The sequence below is a fragment of the Leptopilina heterotoma genome, unplaced genomic scaffold (assembly GCF_015476425.1).
Source record: "Leptopilina heterotoma isolate Lh14 unplaced genomic scaffold, ASM1547642v1 Lhet_161, whole genome shotgun sequence".
Lineage (NCBI taxonomy): Eukaryota > Metazoa > Arthropoda > Insecta > Hymenoptera > Figitidae > Leptopilina > Leptopilina heterotoma.
Genome location: NW_025110876.1, coordinates 1,465,870 through 1,478,349, shown reverse-complemented (window position 1 = coordinate 1,478,349; position 12,480 = coordinate 1,465,870). Strand labels below are relative to the sequence as shown.

Here is a 12,480-nt window from a genome sequence, read left to right as displayed (position 1 = left end):
TTGTTAAGTTCTCGTGGATGACTTTTCACCTTTTTAATAAGTGAAAATTGTCGAATGTAACAAATTATTAGTGAAATGTTATTTATTTTTTAGTAGAATTTGACTGATTGCTAGAATGCTAGGTATCTAATTTACAAAATAAATTAGTGAAACTGTTTAATAGACTATTTATAAACCAGTTCTACTAATTGATAGTAGTAAGTCGACTAGTAATTAGTAAAACTCCAGTTATCGCTCGAACAATTATTACTAAATCTTTTCGACTATTTTTCGTCGTTTCATTAGTAACTTTTTACTAATTCAGGTTTAGAGAGTAAATACATCTAAAAGTTGGTGAAATAATTGTATAACTTAATAAATTAAGTTAAATATAATAGATTTATTTATTAAGTTAAATTTAATAAAAAATGTCTTATGAAAATATTTCATTTTTCTAGTTTTTAAAAATATCATCAGGAATATTAGTCTTCTGAACCGCGATAATATGTGATCTAGACAGGCTTGATCTCGTGAGCAGCACTAATCAGGATGAAATGTGGATGTGAATCCCTATTTCCACGAATACGATAAGTTGAAAAGGTTATAATATAAATATATTTATTTTATTAAAATCTCAGAATGGATTTCTAAACGAAACGGTTGGTCTATAATGAAGTATATATTAGATTGGGAATTAATATAATTAATTACAATTACAGCTATGCAATTCATTTTTTTAATAAAAATTCTTTTCTTTATTTAAAATTTTGTTACTATATAACAAAAACTCGTTCATTAAATCGAGTTGAACACAATAGAACATATAACTTTTTACGATATGAAAACAATAAAAATTCTTACGTACCAAATGTATTATTTTTAATACTAATAGAGAACAAATAATTTTGGTAATATTAATTAATACTTTGTGGTACTGGGTACATCTTCTAATGAAATAATTATAATTACGAATAATACGATATTATTAACATAAAAAGAAATTTAACACATTCGACGGTGATAGATAAATAACGATATGTAAATTTGAAATATATGTCTTCTTATTTTTCAGAGATCATGTTTCTTTATATGCAATAGTTAAATATATAACTTTTCTCTTTGACTTAGGGAAATTAAATTTCGTTGGAAAGAATAAAAAGTGTACTTAAAATAAGGAAATAAAAAAAATGATTTGTCTTCACCTTTTTTTTAACTATTTTCCAACCTAACCATTTCATTTAAAATAGAAGGAAATAATTCAGCTTGTTCGTCTTTTGAAAGAGATATCCACTCCATTTCGATAAGATTCATTAATCCATCCTCCTGATCTACTTGTTGCGATTTTTTATTTGAGTGACTAGTCCCATTTAATTTCTTCATTGCTATTTTCTTTTGTAGTTTAATCAACGAAGAGCAATCTGAAGTCATAGAACTAATTTTTTTTGAACAAGAAAGAATTGCATCCTCAACTTTTGTTTTCTTACTTTTATTTTTTATTTTCTTTACCGCAAAATGATCCATGGGTGGTACAACCAATCCTTTCCCCTTCAAATCACTTTTTACTTTTAATTTATTTGTTTTGTCAATGTTGCAAGTTCCACTATTTTTATTTGTAGGAGGTACAAAGGTCTTCCCTTTTTTGAATATGGTTGTCGATGAAGCAATATTTTTCTTTTTATTCAAGCTTTTTTTTTTGTTTTCATTTAATACGGAATTATTCGAAGTTGTAGGAGGATTTTCTTCATAACTGTTCGCACTTATATTATTTGCAACATGTTGACTTTCTGGCGGGCAATAATTAATTAGTGAAGCCGATGATTCTTCGTAAATTTCTTGTGGAAATGTTTGTTTTTTTGGTAATTGAATATGTAACAAATCTTTGTCTTGAGAATAATTTGTTTGTTTTGCTGGTAATTGAATCTGTACCGAACCTTTGTCTTGAGAATAATTCATTTGTTTTGCTGGTAATTTAATCTGTACCAAACCTTTGTCTTGAGAATAATTCATAATTTCTTCACTTGTTTGAAGTTTCTGAATTTTGTAATTTTTCTGATCTTCTATTGAGGTAGACATAAGGTGCTTCCTTCCAAGAATAGATGTTGCTGGTAAGGCATTGGGTTCCTCAGCAGAGCAGGTTTTTTGAACTTCATTTGAAAAAGCATCATTATTTGAATACATATGAAAATTCAAATCTTCGGAGCTCATATGTACATCATTTGCAATATATTGAGTTTCTGGCACAGAATAATTAATCGACGAAGGTGACGATTTTCCATCAACATGATAAACATCATCTATTGATGTTTTGTTGACATTCTTTAAATATATCTGGTTTTCCGATTGGATTTGTAAATTTTCGTCTTGAGAATAATGTAAATTATGTTCACTGTTTATCTGCGAGTTCCGAGTTTTGTAGATTATTTGATTTCCTATTATTGTTGGTACATGACGCTTCAATGTGAGATTAGATGTTGATGGTTTAGCAATGGATTCCTCAACAAAGCTGGTTTCCTGGTCTTCATTTAAAAAAGCATTACTTAAAATTTGAACATTTCCTTCATTTCTTATAGGTATTCCATTTGCAAATGTATAAATATGCTGAAACTCTGGTTCTGAAAAAAACGTTCTTATAAATTTTTTTTATAAAATTGCAAAATTTTGTGCATATTTTGAAAAAAAATGAATGATGTAAATATAGACCGAACTTGAAAATAAAATATTTATGAAGAAATGATTACAATATAAAACATTGTGCTTTACGAAAAGATCAACAATTACTTTTTTAAACTTTAATTATCCTCCTTATTAGAGATGTGCAAAAAGCTCGAATAGCCGAGCCGCAATTTTGTCGAACCGAGCCCGATGTATCGAGTACTCGAAACATTCTGGTACCCGAATATTTCGGGTACTCGAGTGAATTCGGGTACTCGAAATTTTCGAGTGCTCAATTTGATTCAAGCTTTTAAATTGAAAAATTTTTTTTTATACAAAAAAAAATTTAATTAAAAATTAAAGTAGAAAATTTTGGATTTTCTCAAGGGCTCGAATTAGAGCTATGCAAAATAATTCGAACCGAACTGTTCGAATTTTTTCGCCTAGTTAATATAAAATTCGAACCGAACCGAGTTTTGTTCGGTTTTGGAACGCTAAAATGTCGAATTTTAAAATTCGACATTTCAGTCGCCTAGTTCGAATGTCGAATATTCGACATTCGAACTAGCCCAGTTCAGATGTCGAATATTCAACATTCGACATTTCGGCGTCCCAAAACCGAACAAAACTCGGTTCAGTTCGAATTTTGCACAGCTCTAGCTCGAATCAAATCGAGTACAGTAGAATCTCGGTTATCCGAGGCACTAAACATGCTTGGATAATACGGAATAACTCGGATAAAACGGATCGAGCGACTAAATCAGGAAAAAAAATGTACAGAACAAATGAAATTTTCATTTGTTCCGTGTTATCCGAGTTTTCGATTATCCGAGGCACCTCTTCCCCACATTACCTCGGATAATCGAGATTCTACTGTACTCGAAAGTTTCGAGTACCCGAAATTATTCGAGCTTTTTATAAAGCTCGGCTCGGCCCGAGCTCGAAAATACTCGATCAAGCTTCGAGCTTTTTGCACACCTCTACTCCTTATAGAAACACTTCAATAAGAAACTCACTCACGGTCATATTATTCAGCAGTCACGTGCCCTATGTTTTTTACTAATGAAACTGAAGTTACCAACGTTGATTTAACCAAAAAATTTCTCTAAAAAGTTTAGAATACAAATTTTTCTTGTTTATTTTTAACCCAAGCAAACCTTCCAAACCCTAAAATAAAAAAAAGGTTGGAAAACAGAAGTTGTTATTTCTTCTCACGGATTTTCCAAAAATCACGAAATTTCAATTAAATTAATAATTCCTCGCTCCGGTAGCAAGTTTTTTCTTCTGATAATTACTTATTCTAATGTCAGAAGCCCTTTAAAAAAATTGAAAAGGTTCCAAGTCGGGGAAAACAATGATTTTGGTATTTTTGTCACGGATTTTTCGAAAATCCTAGAATTTCTAGTAATTTAATAATTCCTTGCTCAGATAGTAATTTTTTCTTTTGATACTTGACATTAAAATAAATAATTATCACAAGAAAGAAATTGCTACCAAGGAGAGGAATTATTGATTCACTTGAAATTTTGTGAGTTTTAAAAAATTCGACAAAAGAAATAAAAATCACTGCTTTCCATTTAGTCGAAATTTCGTGATTTTTGGAAAATCCGTGAAAAAAATAACTTATGTTTTCCTACCTTTCTCTTATTTTAGGGTTTGAAGAGTTAACTTGGATTAAAAATAAACAAATTTTATTAAGAAAAATTTGTATCCTGAACTTTTTAGAGAAAATTTTGTTTTGAATTATTTCGTTGAATCAACGTTGGTAACTTCAGTTTCATTTTTACTATGAGAATACGTGATCACTGACAATGAGTAATATGTATATAAAAAAAAAACAAGTAGAATGTACAAACCTTTGTTGAAAGCTGTTGAGGAACATGGAGAATCCATAGAAGTTGCAATATTCAACGGTGCTGGAGGTATGGAAGAAACATCAGACGATGAAGAAGTTGTGTTTTTTCCGCTGTAACAATTGAAGAAAATTAATAAGTTACGTAATTAAATTTTACACAGTGGCGGACACAGGTTGAGGCAAGGTTTTTTTGGTGGAGTCAACCATTCAAAAAAATTAAATCAATATAAAGTTATCTCTTTTTATTTCATAGGAATATAAGACTCTTGGGGGCCAAGCACCATTGGCCCCCTGGATCCGCCACTGATTTTCTATAAAGTTAATCACTTCAGTAATTAATAAATTACAAGTAGATGATCAGTACTAGAAATTACATGACTACAAATGAAAATCAACGAATAAAAGTTGTTTACAAAACATGAAATTTTTAAAGGTTCAAATAAACTAAATATTTCTTAAAAATGAACAAATTCAAAAAAGAATAACTAATAAAAAATATCAATTTTAATCAATTTAAAACTTTATAATTTATTTATTTAAAGGAAAAGGAAAAACATTAATTTAGCTTATTTAAACGTTTAAACACTTGACAACATTTTTAAAATAATTTTTCAATCAACTTTAATATATATTTATTAAATATATTAAATTGATGTAATCAGTTATTTATTGCTTACTATCTATGTGAAATATGTGGTCTCAAAAAAAGCATTTCATTGTAGTGAATCCAAGATGGATTCGTCATTTTATCTTTGCGAACAAATTGGTCTCGCAAACATTTCCAGCGAGATTTAGAGCCATCTGAAAATTGAAAAAAAAGTTTTTTAAATTACTCAATCTATTCCAAAAGATATTTTAATATTTATGATGATAAAAAGGTTTTTTTAATAGTTTAAATGTTAATTTTTTCAAATTTGCAAACATTTATTAAATTTTGACTAAAATCATTTTAAAGATTTCCTTTAGAGACAATTTCCTGGTATCTAAGCTCTGAGGAATAAAAATTTTTGAGAACATAAAATTTAAAGAACTGGAATAAGGAGCCAATAAATAACAGAATATAAAAGCAAAAATTTTCCGTGTTGACTGCAGTATATAACCTATAACTTTAACACAGTGCATAAAGACTTATATATGTATATAACATTATATACGCATCAGATGTAAGGGCAATTATTTTGAATAATAAATTTTTTATTTTGCACATGTATATTCACTCATTTATTTCAAATGTATATAAATTATTTTAATTAGTACTTACTTTTAATATCGAGTCCCATGCTTGTTAGTTTTTCGTCTATTTGAACCCACATTGCCTCCTTGCTTTGATCTGAGATATCTATAAAATTCTTATCATAAATCCAAGGATTAATTTTAACGATTTCAATTAACTCTTGGTTAAAAATAGTAATATTGTCCTTAAAAGACATTTTAAAAAACTCGAGCAGATAATAACTGTTAAAAATATGCAATTATTATTAGTACCGGTTAACACCAAAATATGACGATAATAATATATGAATAGATAGAAGGTTCAAATATAATTAATTTAGCATTTCAACCGCCAAAAATAGAGGCTCTGCAGTCGAGTGATTAAAGTTTGTCACTTTTGTTCACAATTGGGATTTGAAATACATACTACGATACGCCATCTGGTGTTTACCTGCTTTCGGAGCTTTCTTGGTTTTTTTATCTCTTTCTGGTGCATATGTTAGAAAGAGATAAAAAACCAAGATGGTTTCCGAAAGCAGGTACAGCGATGGGTCGTTTCTCGTGATCTCAGATTCCATATGAAATAGGGTTAGTTTTATCTCTATCAAATAATTTTGTTTATTGCTTTATTAACTTTTTCCAAAAATAATTAAACGATTGCTAATTAAAGCATTATGGATACAGATGAGAAATCAATTTTTAAAAGACTCTTAATTAAATTGGTGTCGAAACACGAGGTATTACATGATAGAGAATCGGATGGCTTTATAAACAGGAATAAAAAGAAAAGAATCTGGGAAGATATTGCTTCAGAAATTTGTATTTACAACAATGAAGAAGTGTCGGGTAAAATATATTTTTAATACTAAAATAAAATAAATTTTAGCATAAGATTAAAATTAACAATATTATTTTTTTTTTTTTTGCTTATGGGTGATTCTTCTAAAAGTGTCATACTTATCAATTTAGAAAAAAATAAACAATTTCATTTATCTGCATTTATGCAGTATCTAAAATAATTTCATCACCGAAGCCTTTTTAGCATGTCTTCAATATGACTTCTATAAGAAAACGAAGTATCAACTACTTTAATAAAAATTCCTAAAAGAATTTAATTAGTTACAAAAAAATTTAATAACATTCTACGCAAAGATTTCATTATTTTCATAAATAATAAAAATTTCACATGAATTCAATTATTTACGAATTATTTTCATATATTATTCAATTATTTTCATAAATAATATTTTTTACAGGGATTCAATTATTTTTATAAATAATAAAACTCAATGCTGAATTTCAATTATTTTTAATACTTACAATTTTAATGGAATTCATTGGAAAAAATTATTCTTCTTAAAAAATTTATCAAAGAAATTTATTTATTTTACTAACCTTTGCTACAATTTATTAGAATTTAAGTACTATTTTCACAACTTTGAATAAAATTCTTGGCAGACTTTTAATTATTGTTAATATAATTTTCATCAAATTTCTCGAAAAATGCAATTATTCTTAAAAATTTTATTAAAATTTGTCCAGAGAATTCAATTATTTAAAAATTATTTGATAAAAAATTCTTTATGAAAATTCAATTTTAAGAAACATTCAATTGCTTAATAAAATATTTATTTTTATAGTTAAATAATTAAATTCTCGTACAATTTTCTAATAAATATTGATTTAAAAATGAATTTCAAATTAAAATCTTTGAAAATTTAAACCTTTCTTACTTTTATATAAGAATTCTATATAGAATTAATTTTTCTCAAAAAGTTTAATATAATTTTTTTTAATTATTTGAAGTTTTTAATTTCTAATATATACATATTTAGTTGAAGAATGTCAGAATAATCGAAATTTCGTAAAATTAAATTGTAAACAATAGAACTTCAAAATTCACAAAGAACTTTTTCAAAAATTATTCTAAAAAAATTAACTTAAAGAAGAATTTTAGTTGAAAATTCTAGAAATGAATAATCGTAATTATGAAAATAAATTTTGTAGATGTTACAGTAACAAAGTAGCAAGTTGCAATTATTATAAAGCATAACAAAGCGACCACTCCGAGTCAAAGACTCGGAGTGATCGATATCTTCATGTTTTATAATAAATATTCTTATGTTATTGAATTTCAAATTTTTGAAAATCTTAATTTCTTTAAAAAAATAATGATTAAATATTTAATTAAAAATTAAGTTATTGATGTTTTTCGGAAAATTTTCAATTTAAAAACCTGGAAAAATTCCGTTTTTTAACCTGGAAAACCTGCAAAAAGTCAGGGAATTTGAAAAAGGCAAAAATTTGGCAACCCTGATTACTGATATTTTTATACATTAAAAATATCCAAAACAAAATTTTAATGCACATTCAAATAAAGCTGAGATTCTGATGTTTAATTTGCCCATAAATTATTTGTGAAAAGGAGGAAAATTATTTTTTTTATAAATAACACAGGCCGACAAGATTTACTTTCCAAGAATCAGATAATACTTTTCCGAAGGTTTTCGACGTGCTGAATCCGAATCCGGCCTTAAAATAGACCCATCACGTCAGGTTTTCGAGATATTTTAACCTAAAAGTGCAAAAAACCTGTTTTAGTCATATTTGATGTCATGTAACATCAAGAGATAATTTTTTTATTTAAAAAGTCAATATTGCGTCTAAAAGTGCTACTCTTCCCCTTTAATATCCATTTTGAAAATTTAAAAAATCTTCATTTGTCTCTGAGTAATCGTTCATTGAATTTTTTGATTTTGGCGAATTCTTCGAAAACTGAGTAGAAACAGACAAAACTTCGATAATAAAGCAGATTTTAACTACAAACATCTAAATTTTAAATAGTTCTGAGGATTTTCGATATAACTGAATACGAATTCGATATTAGATTCACAAAATTCAAAATGGCGTATACAATATGGCAGACGATTTACTTAAAATTGATTGTATTTGCCTAAAATTTGCCATTTTCAATTCTGTCAATCTGATATCGAATTCGTATTCAGTTATATCGAAAATCCTCACAACTATATAAAATTTAGATGTTTGTAGTTAAAATCTGCTTTATTATCGAAGTTTTGTCTGTTTCTACTCAGTTTTCGAAGAATTCGACAAACTCAAAAAATTCAATGAACGATTACTCAGAGACAAATGGAGATTTTTAAAATTTTCAAAATGGATATTAAAGGGGAAGAGTAGCACTTTTAAACGCAATATTGACTTTTTAAATAAAAAATTATCTCTTGATGTTACAAGACATCAAATATAACTAAAAACAGGTTTTTTGTACTTTTAGGTTAAAATATCTCGAAAACCTGACGTGATGGGTGTATTTTGAGGCCAGATTCGGATTCAGCACGTCGAAATCCTTCGGAAAAGTATTGTCTGATTCTTGGAAAGTAAATTGAATCAAATTTTGTTGGCCTGTGTAATCGAAATTTACATTTTGTTCCGAGTAAAAATTCAATTCCAACACCAAAGCCTTGATTTTTATTAAATAATTGAATATACAAGTAAGTTAAACGGAATATTTCGATGATAATATAAAGTTACGGTGTCAAATTTGTATATTTTACTGAAAAATACATTTTAATTGTGCCCTAATGAGCATAAATGTGAAAATAGTATATTTCGTAACGAGTGCGAGCAGTTGCCAATTTTTGAATGAGCGTTTGTTCCAAAAAAAGTGCTCGTTCAAAAATTGGCAACTGCTCGCACAATAGTTACGAACGATATTTTTCATAACAAGGTGCAAAAAAGTGCCCTTTTTAGCATCGCGTTTTGAAAATTTTTTTTTCATCTCCGAAGCCTTTTTATTAAAATGTGCGAGTTTTTCTTTTGTTTTTAATATTCACCTGCATTATTTTGAAAAAATTAACTCAAATAACCATCAAATCAGATACTTAAATTAGATTTCTATTTTAATCGGACTGAATATATTTGATATTAAAATATGCAAATTATTATTTTTTAAGTTTTATTTTTGATTACGTGAACGATATTAGAGTATATTTTTAATAGAGAAAATCGCAAATCAAATAAAACTAATCTACTATCTAAAACTGAATCAGTGAAATTAGACTGAGAATCAGTGACTCTATTTTCGCGATTTGAATCAGTGAAATTTCATTGAAGATCAGTTAAAAATGATTGAAATTTGAGTCATTTTTCACTGATTGGCAAATTAAAAAATAACTAAAATTTTCAATATGTGTGACAGAAATTTTCAGTGGTTTTTTAATTGTCGAATCAGTGGAAAATGACTGAAATTTCAGTTATGTGAAATTCCAATTATTCAAATCGTGAGAATAGAGTCACTGATTCAGATTTAGAGAGTAATGGGGCAACAAAGACAATCTTCTTCAAAAAAGAAAAACTGTAATATTTTTAACAATTAATTTTGCGCAACTGAAAAATCCTACTCTTGAGTATAAAATAAAGTAGTTTCAATAGAAAAAACCATATAATTTTATAAAAAATATATTGGAAAATTGAAGTTCAAATGCAGAACTTTCAGAAAAATCACCCTTATATTATAAATATAATATGAACTAGAGATATAAATTGTTTTTTTGAAATTGAAATTATAACAGTTTCAGATATAATGTCCAAATGGGCAACATTAAAAAAGAGATTTGCAGAAGAGCAAAAAAAAATACGGGAATATATCCCGTCAGGATCAGCAGCACCGGAAAAACTTCCTGAATGGGAATATTTTCAAGATATGAAATTTCTTGAAAAGTTTTCTAAACATATTCCGTAAGCGACAAATATTAAAATTTCTATAGAATTTCTTCTATTACATATTAATAAATCTTGGCACATAAGTATTCCTTACAAATCATTAATTTGATTTCAAAATATATATGTGACCTGGTCTACGAAAAGGGACCTTACGTGCGAAAACAAGTTTTCGAGGAAAAAGCAGTTAAAGTTTAACTTAGAAAAATCCTTTTAACTTTTAAAAATATTAATATTAACTGTTGAAAGTTGTCAAAGAAACTGTCAACTTTTCTAAATAATAAAAAATTATCGTCTTCGTTATTTTAATTTGTATTATAATAAAAAAATCAGTTTTTTCGTATTTTTACTCTTGTTTCTTTTGACTTTAAAAATTTTTTAAAAAAACTTCTGATCAACTTATGACTTTTTGGTTTTCACTATCTTAAGGAGCGTTTCAAACTCTATCCGAATCAACAAAAAAGTAAAAAATGATTTTTTGACACGTAAGGTCCCTTTTCGTAGACCAGGTCACATATTTCTAAAATTAATAAATTTATGGATTTTATATTTAAACAAATGTTTAAGAAAAATATCGCAAAAAAATGTATAAATGTAAAGAATTTAGTAACAAAAATTTACAAGACATTTTCTTGTTTGGTAAATAAATAAAAAATATTTCAATAAAAAGCTCTTTTGCTTGAACGATGTTTTTTTCAGAAAATATCTAAAAATATATGTCAAATAATTTTAAAATAAAGCAAAATATAATTTAAAAATTATAAGTAGATTGAAAAAAGTAATAAAAAGATGTTTAAATTAGTAATTATCGCCTTATAAGCAAAGAATAATTGCAAATAGGGCAATTGTTTCAGTAAAAAAAATGTTTGCTTTAATCATTAAAGCAACTATACTGTCATATAAGTAATTTTATTAAAGAAAACAAGTGTTGTCTTTTTTACAAAAACAATTACCGTGTTTACAATGATTTTTCTATTCGGTAAACATTATCGAATTAAAAATTTTATTTTTAATACTGCGTTTTTTTCCATGTGGTATTTTTTAAAGAAAAAAGGAATTCAAATCAATTTTCCTTTAAACTTTTTCAATTCTTAGGTAACATTGTATATTTTATTAATTGTGTTTTTTTCCTATATAGTACAGTTTCAAATGTTAAAAAAGATAAACAATTGGAAGTAATTGATGAAAGTTGCAGTTCTGGTTCTGATTCCGAATATTTTTCTGGAGAAAATAGCATTACTGAAAATAATGATGATGGTATAGTATTTTAAAACATTTAGAATTTATAATACAATAGTATAAAAAATATTTAATTTTTATGTTAAAATATATAATGAAATTTTAAAAAAGAATATGGTTTGAAGGTAATCATCAGCTTTCACTTAGTTTTTGTTCCATATTTTATAAGAACAATAACCCAAATAAATGCCTGCATTCATTAATGCAGATAATTAGGTTATACCTTACTTTATAATAATTATTCGTTTGTATTATTTTCATCCTACGATTTGAATGACTTTTTAGACTTACTTACTTCTGAAAGTGAAGAAGGAGATTTAACACAGCCAGAAAGTTCTACAGTCCTACAACATAATTCGTCTATAACAAATAGTTACATGTTGATTATGCGTGCACAATGGAAAAAAATACCGGAAGCAAATAAAATAATAGGTTACACAAATATAAAAAAAATGATTCAAGATAAGAAAGATGCTCGTTGAATGCATTTTGTAATATTATAAAAGTTCCTTCATTTTATAAATAAACATTTTTAATGCATATGTTACATTTATTTACGTTTCTATTTTCCTAAAAAACCTTTTGATAATTATTATTGTATTTAAAACATTGACAATCTATTTAAGTATGGACTACAAATTTAATAAAATAAAGTAACATAGAAACACAAGTTTTAAAAATTAAAAAACTTTATATTATTTTAATTTTTAAATTAATTATAAACAACTTTTTTCCACACTCGAATTTACTATAATATGATGACTAATTTGTTTAAATGACTTAGTATCAATTGAATGATTGAA

General features: G+C 26.6%; 2 protein-coding genes across 2 annotated transcripts; one reads left to right on the top strand and one right to left on the bottom strand.

Moving 5' to 3' along the window:
• Positions 1–890: 890 nt before the first annotated feature.
• On the bottom strand, positions 891–6,066 carry LOC122498889. The gene is made up of 4 exons (XM_043606885.1): positions 5,748–6,066; positions 5,164–5,287; positions 4,488–4,597; positions 891–2,591 (listed from the first exon to the last, which is right to left on the bottom strand). Exons 1-4 carry the CDS (start codon positions 5,914–5,916, stop codon positions 1,189–1,191), a joined length of 1,806 nt encoding a protein of 601 aa, XP_043462820.1. The 5' UTR covers positions 5,917–6,066; the 3' UTR covers positions 891–1,188.
• Positions 6,067–6,233: 167 nt separating this feature from the next.
• Positions 6,234–12,197, top strand: LOC122498891. Its single transcript, XM_043606886.1, has 4 exons — positions 6,234–6,544; positions 10,291–10,456; positions 11,577–11,695; positions 11,963–12,197. The coding sequence occupies exons 1-4, from the start codon at positions 6,373–6,375 to the stop codon at positions 12,157–12,159; spliced, it is 654 nt and encodes a 217-aa protein (XP_043462821.1). The 5' UTR covers positions 6,234–6,372; the 3' UTR covers positions 12,160–12,197.
• Positions 12,198–12,480: the final 283 nt, after the last annotated feature.

Bases quoted from the DNA above. Each gene is read 5' to 3' on its own strand.
- LOC122498889 (XM_043606885.1), bottom strand. From the start codon at position 5,916: ATGTCTTTTAAGGACAATATTACTATTTTTAACCAAGAGTTAATTGAA. The intron at 5,288-5,747 runs GTAAGTACTAAT...TTCAATTTTCAG, and splicing joins CATGGGACTCGATATTAAAA to ATGGCTCTAAATCTCGCTGG. The intron at 2,592-4,487 runs GTTTGTACATTC...CGTTTTTTTCAG, and splicing joins CTCAACAGCTTTCAACAAAG to AACCAGAGTTTCAGCATATT.
- LOC122498891 (XM_043606886.1), top strand. From the start codon at position 6,373: ATGGATACAGATGAGAAATCAATTTTTAAAAGACTCTTAATTAAATTG. The intron at 6,545-10,290 runs GTAAAATATATT...AAATTATAACAG, and splicing joins CAACAATGAAGAAGTGTCGG to TTTCAGATATAATGTCCAAA. The intron at 10,457-11,576 runs GTAAGCGACAAA...TTTCCTATATAG, and splicing joins AAGTTTTCTAAACATATTCC to TACAGTTTCAAATGTTAAAA.